The sequence below is a fragment of the Rhipicephalus sanguineus genome, chromosome 6, assembly GCF_013339695.2.
Source record: "Rhipicephalus sanguineus isolate Rsan-2018 chromosome 6, BIME_Rsan_1.4, whole genome shotgun sequence".
NCBI classification, from domain to species: domain Eukaryota; kingdom Metazoa; phylum Arthropoda; class Arachnida; order Ixodida; family Ixodidae; genus Rhipicephalus; species Rhipicephalus sanguineus.
In genome coordinates this window covers 8,866,088-8,891,791 of record NC_051181.1, presented here as the reverse complement: position 1 = coordinate 8,891,791, position 25,704 = coordinate 8,866,088, and the positions used below count along the sequence as shown (strand labels likewise).

The window sequence follows — 25,704 nt, the reverse complement described above, 5'->3', positions numbered from 1 at the left end:
ACAGCAAGTGACATAAGCGAGGAAGACGGCGATGGAAGCGAGTAGGAGCGCCAAGGAGTGGCCGGTTGGTGTCATCAATAAAACTTTTTTTTTTCCGCATACATTACGTGCAAGCGCTTACTTTTTAAAGACTGAGGTATAATTATAGAATTTCTGAACACCGCCATGCGAAATTTCAACTTTTATACCTACCGCAATTTTTTTTCCCCGTAATGAACCCTCCCCCCAAATTTGCATCAACATTTCTGAAAAAAAAGAGGGTTCATTACGCGAGTATATACGGTATTAGTGGCGAACGTTGCCTTTAAAATATCTTGATTTGGTTTTTAAAGTAAGCGTGAGTGCTCATTTGAGTTGGCTGCACCTCGCGACATCCTGGTATGACGTAGATCGAGGCCCCGCGTGACGTTCCTCGAGTAAAGCAAGTATTGTGGAGGTCACAGAAGGCTTGCGGGGCACACACAATAGCGCGACTGGCACCCGGCGAGGCCTATTGTTCCTCACCCCTCTCGCTGTGTTGTCGGGCTGCTCTCGAGGTAGCGTTCGTGAACGGACACGCGCTTAACAGGCACCCACATACTTCTAATCTCTACTGCACGCGGGGCCCAGATTTGAAAACCACGCTGTCAACGTTACCACAGCTTGAGTGCACGTGGTCTTTGACGCTCCCCCGCATGGGGCACTGGTTTCTTGTGGTTTTTAGGCAGGCATTTTGAAGTGACGCTAAAATGGTCGCAATTAACTATGTTAGAATCAGTTATACGATACGCTAGAGCATTTACGATTTAACTCAGAGATTACCAGACACAAAGCTACAAATTACAGTAAAAATGTCACCAACAAAAATTTTGCTGTCAGGGGTCGTTTAACACAAACACTCAATTGTTTTAAGTAACTCAGAAGAATGGATTGTTAAATGGGTTGCTACTTCATAATGAAAAAAGCTAAAAAAATGGACATAGGGCAAACTGGATATTCTCTCAACAACTGCCTCATGAATCTCGTTAGAAGGGCAGCCTTCTTAAAATTTGGTTCTGCATGGTCACTGGTGTTTGTGCACACCCCCCCTTATCTGGTGCTAGGGTGTTGGTGCGTTTTAGAGATAGGACGTCATGTGAGATTGCTGCAGCATTCTTCATACACCAGGGTGGAGAGAAGTGTACAGCTCAACCGTCGATTACACTGCAAAAAGCTGAAATAGATTATCCAGAGGGCCACCTTAGATAACTATGTCTTTGTGCCTATTGATTTGTTACACGTGGTCACTTAACTTTCCTATATACATTACAAGCTCATTAATTTGACCTCGCTAATCCGAAAAATCAGATAATTCGGATGTGTTCCCTGGTCCTGGCCAGCATATGCATTGTTTAATGGCATCAAACTTCTGTTAAATCGGTCACATTTGGTAGCAAACCAGTTAATTCAGACAATCCTCAGAGTGCTGCAAATTTGCGACGCAAAATAGCGAAAACTGCGTTCGCAGACGACAAAAATATGGTCCGCATCGATATGGTGATCTGTTAGCGACAACCAAGGAGGTTCAAGTCAAATCTATTTTAACCCCCTTGATGACCTCGGTTTTGTCCACATGTGGATCCGGCACTCAGCAGCTTCGTTTTAACTCGACAGAATGTGCGTGCAAGGTCACAAAACTCAAACACGGAGGAAGCTGCTGAAGACAAAGAGCTTTCAGCTGCGTTTGCTACATTATGATGGACGAACTATCCATTGCCGACCATTTTACCTGCGAAAGAATCGTCACATGCACTTGGTGGTGTTGGCGGTACGTAATATGGAAGGGGTGCCGAGCACGTTTTGGCCTAATTAAACTCGGTAGTCAGGCGCTGTGGTTGACTGAGAATGAAGTCACAGGATTACACAAATAGCGGCTTTTGCACTGCTCTTATGCAAAATAAGCACTGGATTTAGGTATTCATAAAAAAAATGAAAGTGCATTGATTAACAGACATTTGTTAATTTCTTCCTTGATACTTTTGATAATTCGGCATTCGGTTAATTCAGCCATTTTATTGTGATAGCAATTATACGGACAGTCTCGGCTGGATTTTGCCATCGCCGTCGTCATGCACCGTATATGTACATGTGTATATATATTAGGGGTGTGCGAATAGTGAAATTTAATCTCGAATCGAATTCGAATCGAATAGTGTCGAATAGTGGCCAAAAACATCGAATATCGAATCGAATATCGAATACCAAAATTTTTATGGAAAATTGAAAGAAACAACAACGGTAATGTTCTGATTCATCGTCATCAGTGCTCAGGGCCCCAAAACCTTCGGGCGCCCGTTCACAGCAGCGTTTCAACTGCGCGCCGGAACGATGGACGTTTCTGAACGTGTGGTGTGGTGCGGCAGTGACACAGTGTGAACAAATTTTTCCATGTGAAGCCAATCAGCGGGGGTTTCGCGGATCAAAGTCAGGACGCATTACGGTGCTTGCGGCATACGCGACCGAACTATACGAAAGAAGTCCGTGCTTTCGTTTCGGAAACGAAGTTGTGAAGGCCTAGACAGTTTTCTCGTGTGTGTTTTTTTACGTGCAGAAATGACATAATCTCCTTTAAAATAAACATGCGCTCGCCTTTGAACCAGGATATCACTGAAAGTTTTAAGAAAGGCCGACTGTAACGACATTAGCGTTACTTTTAGCCACGCCACCCTAACCAAGTTGCACCAGTGACCTTTGTCGCGTTTTAGATATTCGTCCTGTCGAATTATTCGAAACTTCGAATACTAGCAATTCGAAAGTCGAATCGAATTATTCGATTAGGTATTATTCGATTCGAATTCGAAACTCGAATATTCGCACACCCCTAATATATATACAGTCAACTGCCGATTTTTCGGACGCCCGATTTTCCGGACATGCTCGAAAATTCAGACTGACACTAGCACCATAGACGTCAATGTATTAGAACGTCCAAAATTTCAGACGCTGAAACTACAGTCAACTGCCGATTTTTCGGACTCCCTAGGGACCGCGAAATCGTCCGAAAAATCGGGCAGTCCGAAAAATAAATTCATGCTTTTTTATTCTGCTCAAGTGGTCAAATCGCTACAGCCACGTCCGAAATAGCTTTAATGCCTCCCAGTACAATTATCAGGCATTTTGATGCGCGCCCAGGCTCTCACAAATACATTCGGTACCTGCCGCGAACCCCGCTTAACTACGTACGTGCCAACAGCCACTTTTGCATCTCGTGATGAGCGCCGCTGATAACAGCAAAGCGCGGAATAGATTACGGTTATCTCGCATAAAGCGTTTGTAAACGATGACGCGGAACACAAAGACTGTGGCGGAAGAGCGGACGACTCATCCGGCTTTCCCCGATGCGTGTGCGCATGTAAACATGCGCACACACATCGCCGAATCGCCGCCGATACGCAGCATATGCTGCCGTGTCAAGCCGATCGTTTCTAGTTGCGTGTAGCACATCGCCAACTAAGCTGACGCCGTCACTTTACTGTTGCTGTATCGTACGCACGCATTCATAGGCGTGCGCACAGGAGGGGCCGCCCCCCCTAATCACCTAAGAGGGGGGCGCAAAATCTGCCCCGTACAATGACCCTTCTAGTCACCTAAGAGGGGGGGGGGGGGGCGCAAAATCTGCGCCCTACATTGACTTAGTAGGGGGGGGGGCGCTGCGATGAACCTTTGCCCCCCCCCCTGATGGAGAACCCTGCGCACGCCTATGCACGCAGTTATCATGAAAGGGTTCGTGACCTAGTTCCTGACCGCACACGGGCGCGGCAGTGGCGAGCTGGTTTCGTCCGCGAAGGCAACGCGTCTATGCGGCGCACTTAGCGGTCTCGCATAATGAGGCAGCAGGAATGGCGGCGCGGCGCATTTGGGTTCTCGCCAATTAAATGCGTGCAGTACGCATGCAACTGCGCTAGGCCACGTGCACTACCGAGCAGTTAACTGAAGATGCTTATCGTAAGGGTTGTCAGCGATTAAGTCGTACCGGCGCGTTTGCCAGCTGCCGCCATCACGCCTCCGTGCATTTCCGCTGCTTATCCGTAACACAAGGTTATATGAACTGTAGAAGGGTACGCATTTGGGCTGGTTGGTTCATGATTACGGGTGAGAAACAGCGCTAAAAAGACGGGACAAGAAAGGACACGAGACGACGGCGCTGTCAGCGCCGTCGTCTCGTGTCCTTTCTTGTCCCGTCTTTTTAGCGCTGTTTCTCACCCGTAAACAAGGTTATATGTTGGGCGAGTTGGTTTCTAGCTTCCATATTTCACAGCGCCGCACGGCGCCGCGATAGCGGCCCCTTTGAATTTCTGGTCTGCTTCACCCCATAACGCTCCGGCATTGCGGCAAAGCTGACTTTCGGACTCTGCTACTGTCTCAAACAGATCGACTCGCAATAGCGCTGATTCGAACCTACGAGATAGACGCCGCAGAGGTGGGGGCTTCAAATAATGCCTTGCGGACCTGCAATTTGGGCAGAAAGTCCGAAAAATCGGACGCGGAATAGCTTCAGCGTGCGAAATTTTGGACTTGTAATAAATTGAAGTCTATGGGGCTGGTGACGGTGCCGCGAAAGCGTCCGAATTTTCGAGCATGTCCGGAAAATCGGGCGTCCGAAAAATCGGCAGTTGACTGTATTCCGCGTCCGATTTTTCAGACTTTCTGCCCAAATTGCAGGTCCGAAAGGCATCATTTGAAGCCCCCACCTCTGCCGCGTCTATCATCTCTTAGGTTCGAACCAGTGCTTTCGCGAGTCTATCTGTTTGCGACTTTAGCAGAGTCTGAAAGTCAGCTTTGCCACAATGCCGAAGCGTTACGGGGTGAAGCAGAGCAGAAATTCAAAGGGGCCGCTATCACGGCACCGTGTGATGTTACTGACAAGCAGCGGAAATGCACGGAGGCGTGATGGTGGCAGCTGGCAAATGCGCCAGTACGGCTTAATCGCTGAGAACCCTTACGATAAGCATCTTAAGTTAACTGCTCGGGAGTGCATGTGGCCAAGCGCAATTGCATGCGTACTGCACGCATTTAATTGGCGAGAACCCAAATGCGCCGCGCCGCCATTCCTGCTGCCTCATTATGCGAGACCGCTAAGTGCGCCGCATAGACGCGTTGCTTCACGGACAAAACCAGCTCGCCATTGCCGCGCCTGTGTGCGGTCAGGAACAAAGTGCGCATCACGAACCCTTTCGTGATAAATGCGTGTGTACGATATAGAAACAACACAGTGACGGCGTCAGCTTAGTTGGCGATGCGCTGCACACAACTAGAAACGATCGGCTTCACACGGCAGCAAATGCGTATCGGCGGCGATACGACGATGTGTGTGCGCATCGTTTACAAGCGCACACGCATCGGGGAAAGCCGGACGAGTCGTCCGCTCTTCCGCCACAGTCTTTGTGTTCCGCGTCATCGTTTACAAACGCTTCATGCGAGAGAGCCGTAATCTATTCCGTGCTTTGCTGTTATCAGCGGCACTCATCACGGATGCAAAAGTGGTGGTTGGCACGTACGTAGTTTAATGGGGTTCGCGGCAGGCACCGAATTATTTGCGAGAGCCTGGGCACGCAGCAAAATGCCTGATAAGTGTACTGGGAGGCACTAACGCTATTTCGGACGTGGCCGTGGCGATTTGACCGCTTGAGCGTAATAAAAAAGCATGAATTTGTTTTTTTAGACTGCCCGATTTTTCGGACGATTTCGCGGTCCCTAGGGAGTCCGACAAATCGGACGTTGACTGTATATAAAAGCCACAAAGAAAAATTATTCAGAAAAACTTTCTGACGCGCGGAATCGAACGGGCGACCTCTCGCTTCGCAGCGTGCGGCGTTAGACAGCTAGGTCACGAAGAGTGCCGTCCTTCAGCCTGCTAACGGCGCGCTATTTATATACAGCATTTACTTCAGCATGCTTTCTTGGTCACCGCCGAGATGGCGCGAAGCGAGCGGGGCGCGCTTTGAAGGTCGTTGCCCCGCTCCTGCGAATGCCGTTGCTCTTCGCCCAACAGGGCGTGGTCGCCTACGTGCGCTTATCTCGAGGAAAGAAGGGGGCGGCCGGGAGGGTGGAGCGGGGGGTTGTATGTTTTGTGCTTTCCCCGCGATGAAGTCACAGAGCGTATGAAGGTCACTTCGCTCGCTACAGCGGCCGCGTTTGCGAAAGGAGCGCTCTGTTCAAACAGAAATAACTGTGACAGTTAGTTCGCGCTCATCCTGTGTGTACCTGTTCGTTCGCTTTGTGCGTCCTGCTTTATGTTTGAGCAGTGCGCTTCAAGTGTCGAGCTGTGACGCATAATAGTTCGCGCTCGTCCTGTATGCGTTCTTTTCGTGCGTCCTTTGGGCTCAAGCGACGCGCTGGCAATTTCGAGCTGCTTTCCGGTCTTCGTGTTACGTTCCAATTTATTGCTATCACATTCATTGCTTCGCCATTGCGGCGAAACTGACATTTTTTCCGGTCCCATAAAATACGGTGATGAAACAGCGCTAAGAGACGAGGACGGAAGGGCACACACACGAGCGCTTACTCACAACTGGTTTTTTTATTAGCATCAGTGCATCATATATATGTAGAGGAGGCACACGAAAAAAAGAAGAGAAAATTTCAACAATCCGGTACATTGGTCTTCCGCTCATTGCAAACAGTCAACACCTAGCGACACATATCAAGAAACAGTTTTTCTTTTTCGGTCAGTGCAAGTGATGCCATGCTTACACATGCGTCACCCTTATTATCTGTGTGTGCAGCTTCAATGATCAGTCTTGTCATCAGGTCCGAAGAACAGCTGAGCACATGCGTATCTTCAAAGCGTGGAACGCATGCACAATCTCGGCAATGTATGCCTAAATGACAGGAAACAGCTAAGTTAACGTTATAATAGTGCTCCTTAAGTCTTTCGTTCAAGCATCTCCCAGATTGCCCGATATACACTCGCCCGCATGACAAGGGAATGGAATAAACTACATCGCGCGTGCATTCCACAAAACGTCGTCAGTGCCGCGTGGTACCGACGATGGCGTGGTACCGACGCACTAACCCATGAAATACAAATTAACAAGCTTTTACTGCATATGTATTTTGTTTGGTTTTCAATGAATGTTCAGTTGTAAGTATAACCGCATCACCTTCCTGTCTGTGTGCTCTTTTTTTTTCTGTCATCGATGCAGTGATCCAAAGCTAAGTAGCACATGTATAAATTGAAGCATATTTTACGTCCTCTTGTGATGCAGAATGAATGAAAGTCACCAGGTGTCCATGGTGGGACGATGGCATCTCCCGCAGCCCCATCCTGGATGGAGAGCTCAGTCAGCCGCTGCAAGTCCTCACTGCTGCAGGACAACGACGCTGGGGCACTCATTTGTGGCGGCTGCTCTCGGCTGCTTCTATGGGCCTGAGCAAGACAACGCGCTGTCCTCAAAGCCACATCCAATGGTTAACACGGGTGAAATATTGAAATATTGTTTTCCAATAAACCTGTCCCAAGGTATGTCACAGCATGGCGGCACTGGGTGACATCACTTGCAGTTCCACGCAGTGCTAAGTGCACGTTTCTCTTGAACCATTTTCTTATCCTTAGCTACATGATTTGTGCTGGGTGTGCGGTTAACTGTGTGACGAGAAATGAGCCGTGCTGGCTGGCTCTCGGGAAAAAGGTGGACAGCAGTATCACCACCTTCGAAGGTGTGGGCTGAACGAGAGGAGTTTTTTCGAGGGGCTCGTTTCTATGTCGGGCACCACTAAAATGAATCCGACAGACAGTTGGGGGCCTTAAAGTCAGCAAAACTGGATCACTGAAGGACCGGAACTGCCAGCAGCATAAATTTCACTTTGTTCTTTTTTTTCTTCTGATTGTGAACATAGCGCCATGCAAATTGTTTTAAAAGACCTTGTAATATTAAGCACTGATGCATTTTTATTTAGAACTGTTGAAAAGTGGGTGCACATTACGTTCAATTAAGTACGACATAAGCAATGCTGTGCTTATGCTTCTAGTCTGTGTGCAGTGATCGAGGTACATGCCTTGTCTAAGATAGTGTGGTGACGGCCTTTCAATACGTCCAAGTTTGCAAGGAGATTTGGGTTTACAGACATCATTTACAAGTGCTGTAATTTGACTGTAAGCAAATGAAACCGTTATATTTATTTTCTGGAAGTTTGAATACTTTGAATAGTGAGGTTGCGGTGCGAATCGAATCGAATATCAAACACTATTAGAAAATTAATCGAAGGCTGGAATATTCGCACACCCCTAATTTTAAGCCAATTTCTAAATGCTGTAACTTCAGGAAATGGCAATTTGCAGAAATTTCCATCAAAGCAACGCAGACAAACGCGGTGCTGCCTTGCAGAAAGAATTTTTGCCAATCAACGCTGGGGTTTTGGCACTCGCACTGTTCGCAAACAGTCTATTTACGCTCAACAAGGAATCACTGAAACTTGGTCCAGACCATGTACAACTCGCTATGACTGGAAGTCCGAGATAGCACATTCACCCGAATATATGTAGGCACTTGTACTCGGACAGCAGCAAGACGACACGCTCCGCACACGTGCAGTTACCCAAGTCTAGTAGGCTGGGCCAGTCAGACAGGACAGGAGAAAAACTAGTCACGAATTTCCACTGAGCTTTTAATCGAAAAAGAAGAAAATACACAGGGCACCCTCTCTTCCTTCCTTGATCTTGCAAAAGCTCAGGCTGAGACATTTTGTGGCAGGGAGGGAAGCCAGCCTTCAGCATCTGCTGCCCCTCCTCCTCTGTGATTTCACAAAAATCGCGTGTCAACTACAATCATACTGAGCTCAGAAATATGTGTTATATAGACATGACGTTATAAAAAGTGAAATAGTACTTTGTTATATGTCAAATATAAAATATTACACCGAGTCTTATTGAGGCTGCTGCGCATCAATCTGCACAATTTAATATCGTACTGTTTACACATTTCAAGATGGCACTGTAGACGACGGTTACGCACGTTGCACTTGAGAACAGAAAATAAAGGAAGAAATCCAAGACACGTTCGGGGGAAGAGTGAAGAGACAAAGCCTTGAAGAATGTGTGACACCCGAGAATTTTTATCTCGGGTAAGGGAAGAGGTGCACAATCACCTCGGTGGTTGTGGTGGTGTCTGTAGCTCCCTGCAACACGAGCGAGGTGGCCTGTCGCTGGGAGCCCCACGACGGGTTGGTCCCTAGACCAGCTGGCTCACTCCACTCGTCACTGCCCAGCGACTCGGCTGCACAAATGCGTATTTGTTGCCGGACATTTTTCTCAGTTTGCGCCTTTCCCCTCGTTTCTGTGAAGCCATTCGCCGAGCTTCGTTTCACAACTCTGCGACAAGGCCCAACACATATACAAATAAGCACACAAACATATGCAAATTATTCAATCATAGCCAATGTGCAAGGTAAGAGGACACCAGACTGCCTGTTGATGAGATGATTATATGGTATTCTCCGGGCCAAGGCAAGCTTGAAGCACTAAACAGATCTTGTTAGACACGGCATTAATGAGAACTAACAGACAATATTGTCAAGGACAATAATCCCAATAATGCCTTTCCTTGGCATTATTGTCTGTTAGTTCTCATTAATACTGTGTCTAACAAAGAAAAACAAGCCCTTAAAAGTCATCTCTTTCCTTCAAACAGATCTTGGAGGCGTTGATGGTGCCACTAGCATCCGACAGTGACTTGATGGCACCTAACAACAGTGCACATTGTGAGCCTGGGACATCTTGTCGACAGCTCACTCAAAGATGTCCTCCGTGGCCAGATTAAAAGCAAGGTCGGCAGCTTTTTTCTCAACGATGTCACCAGATTCCAGGATGCTGCGTGACCAAATCTGACACACCAGCTGTGCATGGCTACCTCGACATCTTCATACACGACTGCGCACGTGCGTCAGGCGCCACGGACAACAATGTCTTAACGAAATTAGCACCACATGCATGGGTGTCTACAAGTGAGAACGAGTTGCCAGACTGGTGTGGACCGAAGAGAACCGAATACAGCCGATGGTCGTCTCGAGAGAGCAACTGCCCAAGAATCTGTCGACGCTTCATTCTACAAGATTGCGTTGGGAGAACAGTCGGGGCAGTGATATTCCCATAGAGCCAATGGGGACAAAATCTGGATGCGATGGTAGCCTCATGTGGATTCTAGCAGCAGTTGCAAAAGCAATTAAAAAATGTTGTCTTGCTCTCAACACAAAAAGCTTTTTTTTTATCTTTCACACATAATTTAATCTTAAGAACTACGAGCACCGTTCGTATAATTTATAACTCTGTATAAAGAACTTTCAAAGGGTACTTTGCTATGGTGGTTGGCGTAATGCATAGCAGACGACGACGGATCCTCTGCTACGTCGTCTGCTCTGCACTGCCGCTGCTCCCCCGCACGCTCCAGCCACGGAACGTGCACGAAGCCCCCCCCCCCCCTTGCAGCTATAATAAAGGTAAGCTCAGACCACTTATAACGTAACCGCTTACAGTGCAGTACCGGCTATAATGCGGTTTTTTCTGACTCCCGTTTACTCTCCCATAGAACTCCATGTATACGCATACCGCTTATTGTGCAGACCCCCGAGATGAAAGACCGGTTATAATGCGGCTGCCGGAACGTTCTCAGAGATGCGAGGGAGCGAGCATGCTTCTCAGCGGAGATGCGCCGGCAGGGGAGAGCGCGGCGACGGCGTTACGAAGGAGGAGCGGATGCGGAACGAACGAACAAGGAGGGGAGGAGAAAAAGAATAATGGGGATGACGGTGGGGCACAGCAGCCCGGCGCGGGTGCTTGATGTGAGGAGGGGGAGCGGTTGCGTGGCCGACGGAGAAGCCTTTCAGGAAAGTTGCTTGTTGGGCAAGTTGGTACATACTTAGTTAACTACAAAAGAAGCCATAAAACGTCGAAAAACGGAAAAAGCAGAGCGGCAGAAAACAGAGAACGTCTCTGCGCTCTGTCTCTGTTTTCTGCCGCTCTGCTTTTTCCGTTTTTTGACGTTTTGTGGCTTCTTTTGTAGTTAACTAAGGAGAAGCCTTTACCGCCTTGACATGCGCGCTTTGCCCCGGCCACATGACATGCGCGCTCCGCTACGTACGGGCGCCCGCGTCCGCATCAAGAGCGCATTACCGCTATTTGTCTCCATCGGGAAAATAGTTGCTTCGTCGTAGAGTGCAGATATCGCGCGTGCAACCTCGATTTCCCCGCAAGCAACAATGCTTTGAGACGCGATTGAGCTTTCGCCTTTGCCACCAACAGGCGGACTTACAAGCTTGACAGACTTTTTCAGGATAGTTGCCGTGGCTGTTCTCCCGACCGCGAAACGAAACTGCGTTTCACGCGTGATGCCCTCGGTTTAGCTCGCGAGTGCGATCTCTTCTACGCCCGATCTCCGTGTTGCCTAGGGCAAGCTTCTCTGGCGGCGTGCCAAGTTGCAACGCGCACGCTAGGCTTAACGAGCGCTAGCTGCCATGTCGGCAGCCGCGGACTACAGAAGTTGCGGTTTGGTGCCGAGTCAATGAAACATATTGCAGTTGTTGCATTTAGAAGGGGTGACTTGCATCTTTAACGAAAACGCGGGCGTGCGTGTGAAACACTTGAGTGGTGGTTTGTGGTCACCACCGTTTTCGACATGGCGCACGCGCAATGTGCTACCGTGGTGACTTCCCGTGATGGCGCATTTTTTCTGCGTTCGTTATGTCGGCACCGCAGGTCCGCGGACGCTAACCGTTCAATATTTCCAAATGTAAGCAGACACAAACTTACATCCCAGTCGCATGCCTCGATAGTCGGAATCGCGCGCCTACCCGTTGGTCATGTTTTTGCACACGTGCAAGCTTTCAAAAATGTTGTTTTGGTTATAGTGCAGTACCACTTATAGTGCGGTTATTCGCGACTCCGGCGACTTACGTTATAAGCGGTCTATGCTGTATACCGCTAAAGCTCCTGCACTTTTGCAGCTCGAGACGTCACATCACTTTGTTCAGAGTATTTGGCAAACTGTAGGTTGATTTGAACATATCCACGTGCCTTTCACGACCGTCAGTGCGACATTTTTCAAGCATCCAACCGTTCGGGCTATACATGCTTCTGACAGCCTAAATTAAATGAGGAACGTTTTTTTTTATGCCCACCGATTTAAAATCAAATTGCCAATATAAAGGCTGAGCTGGCGCTTAGATTCCTGCTGTGGCAACACCTGAAGACCTGGACCTGAAACGTGCCGCAGGCTTGGCACGATCTTGAGCTGCACTTGGTGATTTCCAGTTTGGCAATCAAATCCTCCCACTGAGCTGGCAATGTGATTGGCCTGGTGAACACACAAGGCACTGCCAGGCTACAGTGGAACCTCACTCCCATTTTGCACCATTGTTGATGACCAGGAAACACAGGAAATGACCGCTTCTTCTCCACCTGCTCCTGGAAGCACTATTTCTTTGCACCAGTGTTTCGTTTATTGCCAAATAACCTTTGGAGCCGCTAGATCTGCGTGAGCAGTGGCCACCCACTGCAGCAGGTTCCTGCACGTCTGCCCTTGTCACAAGAAAACGCACTCTCTTACACTCTTGCTAATCTTTGTGCCAATTGTTAAACACATAGTATACACAGCTATAGCCACTAACCTGATTGAGATAAGTGTGCTTTCGACAGCACGTGTGTAGTAGCACCGCTGGAAAAATATAGCATGCTACAGTCAATCCCAGATATATCCAACCCAAGTATCTTGAAGAACTTGTATCCAGTTTGCAGCATATAATTGATGGCACAGCCACCGCCAGGCTGAGTAGCATCACGTTTGAGGCATTAGCAACGCAAGTAATGCAATGTTTTTTTACGCAGCATTGTAGACAATGTACACGACCACAATAAGAGAGATTTAAAAAAGATTATAAATGACCTTCGTGAGACAACTACTTTCAAACTTCGGCGTTTTTGGTAAACCACATACGTTTCAGCACAATTTTGAAGTATAACGGTGTGCGCAAAAGCCACAAATTTTTTAAAAAGAAAGCTCAGATATCAAAGTCAATGTGTAGCGAGTTTCATAGTCCTCAGTTTACCTTATCTGCAGCAATAAATTCCTGAAATACAGGTATTTTGTGCAGTTTACCATCTTTGTGATTTTTTTCCTCAAAGTCCTCTGACAGCAAAGAGAAGTAAGATACTCATAAGATTACATTTCACTTGTTCTTTGATGGGAATAATTATTGTGGCCAAGAAGTGCAGTGTTTTTTTGCTAGGTGCACTCAATGTTCAGAAATTGCAAAACTGGCGAAGCAGTGTTTTTTGTGGCCCAAATTAATATTTTTGTTTTAGGCGAACAAGATTATTTTTCACAAAACTAACTTTGAAATCATTGTTCTGGGTCAAAAACCTGTGCCTAGAGTAAATTTCGTCAAAATCGGGAATGGTGACCAGGACCTCGTGTTCATTTTTATCTCGTTTCAAACGAGCCAGACACGTCCACCAAAGACCATCCTATTAGAAGCACGACTAGGCGTACCATCATCCATCTGTGGTGCCGGATATGCCAGAGGGACGTCGGCCCCAGGAACTAGGGCCGCCAAGTGGTCCATGGTCTTCTCCACCTCGGCCATGGGCGGTCGCTGCTCGGCATGCTTAGACCAGCAACTGCACCAATGCACGCAACGTGTCGGAAAAACAAGCGGTCAAACTACCTGTATTGCAGTAATGACATGCCACCAGCGAAACACGCAAGGTATGCATACTGCTCATGCCACAGACAGCGGTATAAGCAAAATGAAGTTAAACCTGAAGTGGAGCACCAAGTCAGAGTTGACAGTCATCGTAAAGCTTTTTAACTGAGCTAACAAACGTGAGCTGGGGGAACACTGGACATTCACAGACTGACAAATGAAACAGGTGTGAGCGTCGTCGCTTCCAGGGTGGCAGGTTCGATTTCCAGTGCCGACCGGAAACCCACCAGTTTTTCCTAAGGGGTAGAGGAGTACACCGGCCTGGTGCTAGGTTGTTTACGGGTACTCGTCTCAAACGGTGGCTCCAGAAGGTTCTGTAAAGGCCCCTGGGCATAGCTTAATCCACCACAGCCTGCGCGAAATAGTGGAGCATGTGCTACGGCAGTGAAAGGCAGAGAATGGCTGCCACCTATCGGTGAAATAGGTACAAGTAAGGTCCCTTTATTATGAAGGTAGCGACAACTACACGCGCGCCCTCTCGAGGGGCCCAAGAAACAGCGGTAGCAGACGATGCGCCGCTCGCTCCCGTGTATATTGCGGGCGCCCGAAACCGAACTCGGTGCTCGCTTGAACCGTTAATTATTAACATCTGTGTCCCAAGATGCTCATCAATTATCAAACTACAGGGACAATAACTTTAACGAGCACGGAGTGCGTTAAACACCGAAATAAAACACATGCGTTTCCGAAGCAGGTTCCGAGCGGGTTCCCCATGCAGCTGTCGTGCAGGGCATTTATTTTATTTTTTATGTTGTTCTTTGGATATTTTGACATTCATTTAGTTAACTTCAAGTACAGGTGGTATTTGGGTGAGCTAAAAGTGCTTGTTTTCCAGTTGGAATAAAATAGCCAGGTTGTGAGCGTACCGATACTTTCGGAAACTTCATCGGGCACCTGTAATGCACAGTGCAAAACACGCGCCATTATTGGTTTGAATGTGTGTGTCAGCGTTCGGAAGTCTTCCCACGGTTACACGGTATTTTTAACTAAGCTTATTTTGTTTCTAAGTGCTTCAAGAGGTTTACTTAGGAGAAAGAGGGATATTCCACAAATGCAGTTGCACTGCATTTGCGGAATATCAGGAACCAGAGTACCTTTCAAGATCTAGGAAATATAGCATGCCCACTAGTGGCTCGCCCATTTTAATGTTTAACTGTTTTTAAAGACGTGCATTTATCCAAAGCCGTCCCCCCTTTTACTTCCCCCGCCGCTTCCGTGCCCCGCAGATATAAAGGTATGTTGCAGTGTTACCCAATGCAATTTCAAAAATTTGGGGTACGTATACACCTAGAGGCCCTAAAACCAGACTACGACCGGAAAGCTGAGTTAAGTGGGTTTTTGTAAGGATGCAAGAGAATAAAAGAGCACTTATGGAAAAATTGGGTTTTATTGCATGAATTCATAACACGCAATTTATTATTTACAAACTTAAATCCCTAGGAATTAATTCCAAAGTCGTCTCATGGATTGAAGCCTACCTCTGTTACCGTTCCCAGTTCGTTTATGTAAATAATGCAAAATCAGACCATCTTGCCGTTTTTTCAGGGGTCCCACAAGGATCAGTTTTGGAGCCGACTCTATGTTTAGTGTACATAAATGATATCTACTCATGTATGGAACCTGGGGTAAAAATCAGGCTCTTTGCAGATGAATGCGTCATTTACACACCTGCTAAGACAGTCGATGATCAGATAAAACCTAATAAGTGTTTAGAAATATCAGCACTTGGTGCGAAAAACGGGGCATGCAAATTAACACAAAGAAAACCATGTGCATGACCGTCACTCGTAAAAAAGAACCTTTAAACTTCACATACACACTAATGAATGATCGCGTGGAATGAGTTGACTCGGTTAAGTACCTAGGTATTACGATAACAAAATCACTCAAGTGGGACCTACATATAAGTAATGTTTGCGCTAAAGCGTTTAAACAACTTGCATTTTTAAGAAGAAAACTAGCTACAGCTTCCCCCTCGGTGAAATCAACCGCTTATAAAACTCTTGTCAGGCCTATATTGGAATACGGCAGCATAGTATGGAATCCGCATAAAAAATATTTATGCCTCGCGTTAGAAAAGATTCAGAACTGGGCCATCAGATTTATATACACAAAATATTCCAGACATGACAGCGTAACCGCACTTTGCATCGAATCGGGTATTCCTACGCTCGCTTGTCGGAGGAAGATAGCTTGTTTGAAATTTTTTTTGTCTAATTCATCACGACCTGACAAAGTAAACAAAGTCCGACTACTTTGGGCCACCCGGACGTCATTCTAGTAGAACCAACCACGTCAAATGTATTAGGCCAATTATTTCCCGTTGTAACACATTAAAATGCTCTTTTTTTCCCTCAGCAGTAGAACTTCCAACTGATATTGTTTGTTTGCAATCTGTGGCTGCATTTGTATCGGCACTCGAGTTGCACCTTGAGTCGTTATCGCAACCACGAGTACGAGGGGTACTATGCGATCAAACCTTCCGATCCAAGCCGATCGAAGGTGCGGGTGCAAAAAAATGCTGTGAAAAGAGAAACGCAGGAACAGCACTTTCGTCTAAGGGTCTGCGCACATTCAATCTTCCGTGTTTGTTAGCGCAGTTAGAAGGCCTTCACGACAGTTAAACCCGAATACAGTCAAACCTCGTTAACCTTATCAGCTTAGGAACACGGCTTACCTCACCTGTATTCGACCAATTTTAGATATGCTTGTACTCTTTGGGACCCGTCACAAGTAGGCTTGATTAATAAATTAGAAAAAATTCAAAACAGAGCAGCCAGGTTTGTCCTGAGTCGGTATGGAAGAAATCACAGTTGCACCGAAATGAAAAAAGAATTAAACTGGGAGTCACTTTCATCACAACGTAAAAAACTACGTTTGAAGTTGTTATATCAGATATTTCATAATAAAACAGGAATTGAGAGAGACACTTACCTAAAACAGCCAGAGTACATATCTGAACGCATGGATCATATACACAAAATAAGGCCATACCGGGCCAGGACGAACCTGTACGCGAATTCATTTTTTGTGAAAACCATTAACCAGTGGAATGGTTTGATGTCTGAGCAAGTGTGCAGTAAAAATGAAGATGTGTTTTTTTCATGTTTGTAACCCCCCTGCTGTAACGCCTCTGGGCAAAGCGGGGTTATGTATGAATAAAGAATACGTACCCGCTTTTAAACGTACTAACTGTTAAAACGTAGTTGCGACGAATCCCCAACCGAGTCCCATAGAGCCCAATGCATTCGCTGACCACTTAAGCCGTAGTTCGCCCTATGCCTACCGGTTAGTGCGTACCCTGCGTACCGCGATAACTTTTCGTGCCATAATATTTTACTGCGCCGCTCAACTTCCCGACGCCAGAATGTGCCGCCAAAGGTCTTCTGCCTTGTTGAGAAGTGTGCAGATCAGTCAATCCCCGATTCCGACTTCCGCGCGATTGCGGCGGCGCCTTTGCGGGTAAGCATTGGGAAAGAACGAAGGCGAGGTGGCGGCCACCAACGAACGCGCCGACATGACTTATCGCCGACAACCATATCACAATAAGTATCTTCAGCTATCTGCTCGGGCACGCGTGCGGCGCAGCGCTACTTTTTAAGCCTACTGCACGCTTTTATTAGGCGACAACCTGAACGCGCTGGGCCGCCGATCGCTGCCACTTCGTTGTGCGCAGCCGTCTTCAAGGCTGAAGTTGAATTAATGGCACAAATGCTCGGACAGGGACGAAGAACTTCAGCCATGTACCAATTAGCCCGACAGCAAACGCTACTAAGCCGTCATCAGGCGCGCACCACTTTGTAGAAGCGAAAGCAGATCGCTGTTGCGTAGTTAGCGTTGCGGGTCGCGGGCGCCGAGAAACCTCACTGCATTGACGCTATCACACTAAACGCACGTGTACGATACAGCAAGCGTAGCGCGGTTGTAACCATACTGCACGCTTTTATTAGGCGACCACCCAACGCTCCTCCGTCCGCTGCCAGGATCGATAGAGCATCGCGGAGTGCGCATCGCTTGCATGAAGCTCGTCATCGCTGCGTTAACCGAACAAGCTACTCGCCACATCAGTGCACAATGTGGAGTGAAGTGGGGTACGAACAACATTCCCCCGATAATGCCGCGCGTGCGGCACAGCAAGCGGCCCGGTAGTGACAGCGTGAGCTGAGTAGGCGACGCGCTGCATGCAACTAGCCGGAGACGATCGGCTCCACGCGGCTGTACCGCGTTTTCACTGGAACTATGTCAGTTTCGTTTAGTAGCAGATCGCGGTTATAGCACGCACGCACATATACTGCGGAAAGCAGAACTGTCCGTTCTGTTGCTATGTCGGGTTGACCGCGTATCCGGACCCTGCAATAGTTTCGAAATGCTCTTCGGCGTCGCCACTACGCGCATATCGGGCGGTCGTGCGAGTGTGCTAGGATCTTTTCTCCCCTTTGGCAAAAAGAAAGAAAAGGCTTTGCGGTGGGTACTTTAGGCAATATTTGCTGTGGCACTCTATTTATTTGCTGGCGGCGATGGCGTACGCTAGGCAATGCAAATTTGTACTTGGTGTTTAATGCGTACTACCGTTTAGTGCGTAGTTATGCCGCGTTCCCGGCAGGTACGTATTAACGAGGTTTCACTGTATAATCCACGTCCCCATAACGAACTTCACCATATAAGGAAGTGTCTAACTGCATATATTCGTAATGTCATGCCCGTAATACTAAAGTATTTTTGACCTCAATATAAATAAGCGTCTTTAACGGCAATTTCAATGTTATGACGTGTCGATGCTCAGTGGTCATCCAGCCAATTTAGGACCTGGAGCAATTCTTAGAGAAGGAAAATCTCTGTTTTGGAGGAGATTCAGAGCAGAAGTAACTGTGTTTGGAGCATACAAAATGGAGTTTGGGAATACTTCAAGCAGTACGACAATATGCCTGTAATGTTTGGTACGTATTCTTATCAGTGTGCAAACACAATACACTCCTATAAGGTGAACAAGGAGGTGAGACCACGAATCAATCAGGCCCTTCCAATGGAAGAAGGACCCATCCACTGCAATGGACTAGGTGAGCATGACGCATAGAGCTCCTGCGAGTGAAAACATCACTTGAAACAGAAGACAAGCAGTATACTCATTCAAAGAAAGGACAAAACAAAAAAGGGCTTTGTGAACGAGAACCTTCTATTTGGGATTCTGCTAGCTTTCAGAACACATTCTATCATCCGTCTAACGTAATATGTCTGATGCCTCATCGTGCCCAATAATTGTAAACGAGCAAATAACAGCAGAACACATGCATTGCGCTAGTAATGAACGCCGCAGAAGACCATGTATCACGACACCACAGAAGATATGCTCTTTATTTATTGATGTTAAGCATATTTGAGATGAACCGAGATGATCGATTGATGGTGGCCGCGGTTTTTAAACACGTGTCGACGGCCAGCGCAGCCATTGTCCGTAAATCACACTGACGCGTGTGCAAGCCGAGAACAAATTGTATGGCATCGTTTTCGTCAACTCACAAGCCCTGATGGCTATAGTAAAACTTAGTAAAGCAGTGCATAGGCAAATGTGCCAAAAGGTTATTCTTGATCGAAAGAGCATGCTCCCTCGCTCGATCGTTTACACGGTCAGCCGGTCTGGCCGATGTAAACCCTTCCACAGGAGACGTAGGGCCTCACATGCCTCTTGCCACAGGGGGCAGGCACGGGCCCTCTTGACATCTGTGGGCACAGGCCCGACATTTTCCTTGGCGCAGAACACACCACAGGTACTTTGTACCTATTGGCCACCTTTTTAAGGTTGTGTGCAACCTTATGGCCGTATGGGTCTTTTTTCGAACTGCTTAGCTTCCCTCTTTTTCCCTTTCATCTTTTGAAGCAGGGATTCAGCCGCTGCTGCAACGACCGAGCGAGGATACCCAGCTGAATATAGCCGGCTGACCTGGTTGTCAAAGCTCTCCTGCATTCTGTGAGGGCAAGACTTAGCCCACGCACCTTCCAAGCACATAAAAGCGATTCCTCTCTTAACTACTTTAGATTGGGCAGCATCATAGGGCATCAGCCCTTTGTATTGTAAGCGAAAGAGATTCGTGGCAGAATCTAGTGAGCAGATATCTGTTAAAGCAACTTAATATGTTCCCTGTGGAAGACCCCTTTGTTATAAGGAACTCTGCTGACGTTACCTAATTCTAGCTTGATGTTCAAGGGGGCGGGTATGCGTTCTCAGTAGATGTTGTGGATCTATTTTATTCTGTGCCGCATGTTGAATTGTTCAAAGTAGTGAAAGCTAGCATTGAAGATAATGGCGTTTTGGCATTTGAGAGGAGTGTGGGTATCTCTGTTGATAATTTCATGACCCTTTTAGAATTTTATTTGTGTTCGACATTTGTGACGCACGAAGGGCAGGTTTATCTTCAACGTAACGGGATATGTATCGGCTCGTGTGTAGCGCCTGTACTGTGCGGTTTGTTTTTAGCATCTTTTGACAGTGTATTGGCTCAGGCTCTTGACAATGCAAATGTGCGCAGGGTGTACAGGTATGTGGACGACTTCTTGGTAGTTTTAAACACTAAACCAGGTTTAACACCCACCAAATTGGTGGACGAAATCTTAAAGAAATTTCGACAACATGCGAAGGGGCTGTCCTTCACGCATGAGCTACCTACTAACGAGAAAATTCACTTTTTAGATTTTAGCCTCACTCTGACGGAAGAGCACATCTGTTGGGCCTACTGGCCTCGTTCGTGCAAAGGGCTGATGCCCTATGATGTTGCCCAATCTAAAGTAGTTAAGAGAGGAATCGCTTTTATGTGCTTGGAAGGTGCGTGGGCTAAGTCTTGCCCTCACAGAATGCAGGAGAGCTTTGACAACCAGGTCAGCCGGCTATATTCAGCTGGGTATCCTTGCTCGGTCGTTGCAGCAGCGGCTGAATCCCTGCTTCAAAAGATTAAAGGGAAAAAGAAGGAAGCTAAGCAGTTCGAAAAAAGACCCATACGGCCATAAGGTTGCAGACAACCTTAAAAAGGTGGCCAATAGGTACAAAGTACCTGTGGTGTTTTATGCGCCAAGGAAAATGTCGGGCCTGTGCCCACAGATGTCAAGAGGGCCCGTGCCTGCCCCCAGTGGCAAGAGGCATGTGAGGCCCTACGTCTCCTGTGGAAGGGTTTACATCGGCCAGACCGGCCGACGCGTAAACGATCGAGCGAGGGAGCATGTTCTTTCGATCAAGAATAACCTTTTGGCACATTTGCCTATGCACTGCAGTGCGTGTGGATGTGAGGCAAGATTTGCCAATACTATCACCATTCTAGGTAGAAGCAAGAAGGTGATTGAGCGAGAGATGCTAGAACATACCTCATCCGAAAGAAAAAAGATATCTGTATTAGCGATACGTCGGTGGTACTGCGTTCAGCTGAACTTGATTTTGTTCACAGGTTTCTGAACTAGCGCGTGCATTTAGAGTGGCCGATTGTTGGATGTGACGCATGGTGTGTTGTTGCGCATGTGTGGCATGGTGTATATATTGTGGTGAATTTGCAAGAATAAAGTTAGTTGCCAGTTGATGCCCTTTCCTTTCGCCTTTTCTTCTCGGTGGTTTGCGTCGTCGAATTTTCTTGTAACATGATAGCTATGTTTCTGGTTTTAGGCACATGCGCTGTATCTCAGTATACATTCTTTGTAGCAAAAGTGAGAGTTGGGCTAGTTGGTTTGCGTTCATACTGAAACAGTGCAAAAGACGTAGGACACAGAAAGACTTGACAACACGAGCGTTGACTAACAACTGCATGCTTTATTTAAGTGAAACAGCAAAAGAGAGAAGAAGAAAGAACAAAAAATGCGCATGCAACCTATGCACACGACAAAAGACTACGCTTGTAACATCATTATGTCTTCTCCAAGTACGTCAACTCGCAATCAAGTAACGCAATCGACGGTTTGCTGACACACGTGTCACCATTTTTGCCGATAGTGAAAGCTTCAGCTATCTCGCTTATTCGAGAATCCGTGTGTCTAAAAATGGTGGTCGTGTGGCCTAATTCTGGGGTGCAACCACAGGCGGCACAGTGGGCAGACAAATGGGAGAACGGTGCACCCTTTAAAGAGCTAGGGTGCTCACGCAGGCGAATGTTGAGGCAGCGCCCCGTTTGCCCCGCATAAACCTTACCGCATGAAAACGGAATGGAATAAACGACATTGTTTTGCAAGGGACAAACGGCACGCGGTGCTTGACTGTGCACGTTCAGCTAGACGACATATTCACACTCGTGGACAACTTATCATTTCTGGCACACAAGCTGTCGTGCTTATTTTTGGCGGAAAAGCGAACATCAACGTTGAACTTGTCGGAATCACCGCTAGCCTCTTACCCTTTCCCAATCTTTCATTACGTGGTTCTGCTTAAACATTTTTAACTTTGTTCACAACTTTTAAGGATGCGTTAACAATGGCATTCTTTGTGTCCCGACAAAAATTAATTTAGTTGCAAGTGCCACCCGTGTCGTCGTCCTCCTCTTTTGTGAGCATTTTCTTTAGTGGCAAACTATGCATTCAATGAGTAGTAAAGGGTCTTCTAAAAATAGCAGTGGTCATAGATAGAAGTGCAGGATTACAAACTTTGAAGTGTTGGCCTTTCCATCAAGAACGCTAAATAATGAGACCCTTTGTGACAGCCTAGTGCAGGAAGTAACAGCAAGTTGCACTGAACTACAGAAATAGTGAGCACTGAGAAAGATGGTAAATGAGACCACTATTTACCTAACCATCAGCTCCTCCAGAACAGTGGGACAGCCACGTATCAGTGAAGGCCGCTTTCCTGCATGGTAAAGACACAGCGGCACTTTACTACTACTACACTTTGTTCGAGGCTCTGAGCACGGGCAATCCTTACAAAGGGAGGTATTACTCATCACAGAAAACTCAGAATGTTGTTGGCGGCAGTTCATCTTTCATGGAGATTCCATCTGCACAAACACACTTGCTGTCTCTGCAAGAACGATGCAATTAAACACAGTATTTCCACTAATGTTAAGGATTGGGCAAGTTGGTTTGTCATTCTTAAACTGGCACAGGGAAATGACATAGATCGCCCACAAGGAACAGCACCCCTTTTGGCAGGCTCTGCCACTTCTCGCTGTGATATTTGTGCATAATACTTCAAGATGTCAAGGTAAACTCACCTGCTTTAACTAGCATGTTAAGAACAAAATGAAGACTCACTGATCAGGCAACCAGGGAAAAAATAATTGACAAGGGCCCTTTTTTCACAGCCACACAGGTTCCTTGTTGTGAACAGCAAATTTCGCAAACACAAACTGTCCTACATAAATTACAAAGTACACGTAAACTGTGCATGCCCAAAAGCCTTTTTTTATTTGTCACCACAAATTCAATAAAATTGCGTGCTTTAATGTGTCAAAGCAGCTTGTGGGCTCAAGGACACACAATATAGGGAGGTGACATGTGCATTTGATGATTGGCTTGCCATGTGCGTGCAGAGCGTAGTTTCACAAGTGGTGTGCACAAGTTATACATGCCTCCTGGCTCCTCAGCTCACTGTGCTTGCCAGTATTTGCAGAACGTAGTTTCAGGAGCTGATTTGTGTTGTGAGCTTCAGGAGATAGCAGCTCACTGTCAGTGCGTGTGGAACATGCAGACGGTTCTTAATAATTCAAACACGAGGGGACCCCAGGATTCTGTTTGAATCATCCGAACTGTGACTTGCCAAAAATTCTCAGAAATGTGACTTGGGGCCACATACCAACGTTTGCTGTAATGTTTATTGATTCTCAGGGCCACAGAAGAGTCACAGACAGCTCTGCATGATTGCCAGTACCGTTTTTTTAGATGTCAGCGATCATACTGGTACTGGATATTAAATGGCGCAGTTGAATTAAAGGGGGGACATGGCTTGTGAAGATATTTGCTGTATCCAGGGTTGCCAATGGTGGCTACTTTTTGCCAAATTGGTGAATTTGAGAGGGCCGTGGCGACCTAAAATTATGAATGGCGACAGGGCGAACTTTTTGGCAATTTTCGGCTTAGGTCTCCACTGAGTTATGCATCCTAAGCTCAGTGTCTTCCCAAAGAATGAGTGGTATTTTTCTTGGTTTTAAACCCACGAATAGAATGTACACATTACGCGTCATTCGGTACGTCCGTCCTGTAACTCGTGTGTATCTCCTCAATTCATCTAGATGCAGTACTGGAACGTCCCCCAGTCACATTCTAGCGAAATGGAAGTCAGAGGACTGCCCTGCGTACCGCGAGGCGGCGGTGTTTTGACTATAAGTCTGAAGTTCGCTTCTGAAGGGGCTAGACGACGGGTTGGCCGCGTGTCCCGACCATTTATTCCGCCAAAGCTCCAACTGTTCTGAATAGCTTGGCGACTTATTCACTGCTGCAGTGTCCTCAATTCAGCTCGTAAAGACTGTTTTGGAATAGCAAAGAGAGGCGGATACGCGGCTATTTGTGCAATAAAAACAAAATTTATTGAGGCATTTTCCACTGTTCTCTGTGAGTGTGTGCAATGAAAGCTATTGCTATATAACATTTTACATTGTCTACCTGTTCATTAATAATGCATCGGATTGATGCGGGTAGATATAAGCGACTATAAGAAAGGGTCAGTGGCATCCGTTATCATATTAGTTCACACTGAAAATGTGTAAGACTCACTAATGATCGGTTCCTGTAAGACTTGTGTCGTATTACCTTCAATAAACCTTTTAATCCTTTTAATTCACAAAAGGGTACGTAAAGCTGTCTACAAACAATGCTTTCACGGTTTTCGCCCAAGGTTTACCACACTTTTACCTTTGAAACGAGTGGACAGGGATGGAAGGATATCACAAGTGTTTCACTCATTCACCCTTGCCCCACCACGCACATCTTGCGGCTAGTTGGACCACCTCATGCAGCATGCACTCTCAGGGTGAAGCGGGCGATACGACTGGCATTGAGGAACGTCAATATAATTTCAGAGTCTTAGATGGCACTGTATTTTATGGTGCTATACGTGAGTGGAAATTTTTATTACTAGGTATGCCGCACAGATCTAGAATGGCGACTTTTTGCTCGTCGTTTGGCGACATTTACTCGAAAGTCAGTGGCAACCCTGGCTGTACCTTATGTCCAGGCCTGATGAAACTAAACAGACTTGTTTAATTTTTCATGCCAACTTCAAATATTCAATAATTTTTCATTTGGGTAAACTGGCTTACGAGATATGCAAAGCTGCCTCTCTTGTTTGCAGAGACAATCGGAAAAAAAAAAAGTTCAGCAGAAGGTGCATATTATCAAATAGCTAGATACCACAATATGCAATAAGTACAATGCTGCAAACCGTTTTCAGATCAAATCATAGTCATTCCGCAGATGATAGAAATTCAGTGTTTGTACCATGACCAGCATAAAGAAAAAACAAGATCGAGTTTTAAAAATGTGTGAGCAGAAAATGAGAATTCTGCTCTCGGCACGTTGTGCTCACAGCTTGGGCTTTATGTTAAAGGAAGCGATTACGGCTCTAGCTGTTCTAGATCGTGAGATATCACTCCGGCAAGTTAAACGAGTGACCCAAAAACATTGCAGACTCGGCTCGTACTCGTTGCACAGATCTAAATTGCCGATGGACTCAAGTTAGGCTTTACATGCAAGACAATAGCTCTAGATCTCAATTCAAAAAAAGCTTTTTTTATTTTTTGGTCTTCACAAGCCATGTCCGTGTCCTGTGCCAGCTGATAGCCCCTTCCCAATGTTAGTACTCTTTTCCACATGACATCACTGTACCACAGCAAAAGTGAGTTACAGGGGTCCAAATGATCCTCAGTATCAGAGTTCATGGCATCACAAGCAAGTGGAGTCACAGCCATTAGTCGCATGTGCAGCTTCTCTCTGCTTTCGTCCCGACGAGCGCGCTGGAAGCTGCACGGGGGCACGACAAATGGGCAAGAATCTTGACCGTGAAACGCTCTCTCCCGGTGTGATTCCGGTGCGTGC

The 25,704-nt window shown here is 46.7% G+C and overlaps 1 protein-coding gene across 7 annotated transcripts in view; it reads right to left on the bottom strand.

The window, feature by feature from the left end:
* LOC119395590 (mitogen-activated protein kinase kinase kinase 7) overlaps window positions 1-25,704 on the bottom strand; it is a 326,442-nt gene that overhangs the window by 178,450 nt on the left and 122,288 nt on the right. For 3 of the 7 annotated variants that reach the window (XR_007416461.1, XM_049416687.1, XM_049416692.1), the window contains exons 8-11: window positions 22,465-22,522; window positions 13,500-13,627; window positions 9,106-9,233; window positions 7,243-7,387 (exon numbers count right to left, since the gene is read on the bottom strand). The exons of 1 other annotated variant lie outside the window; for it this stretch is intronic. Coding sequence is in view for 5 of the 6 variants with exons in the window: in XM_049416687.1 (XP_049272644.1) it covers window positions 7,243-7,387; window positions 9,106-9,233; window positions 13,500-13,627; window positions 22,465-22,522 (459 nt within the window). In the remaining variant the exon portion in view is untranslated. The remainder of the gene's footprint in view (window positions 1-7,242; window positions 7,388-9,105; window positions 9,234-13,499; window positions 13,628-22,464; window positions 22,523-25,704) is intronic. 3 more of the 7 variants (XM_049416691.1, XM_049416690.1, XM_049416688.1) reach the window with 3 other exon arrangements.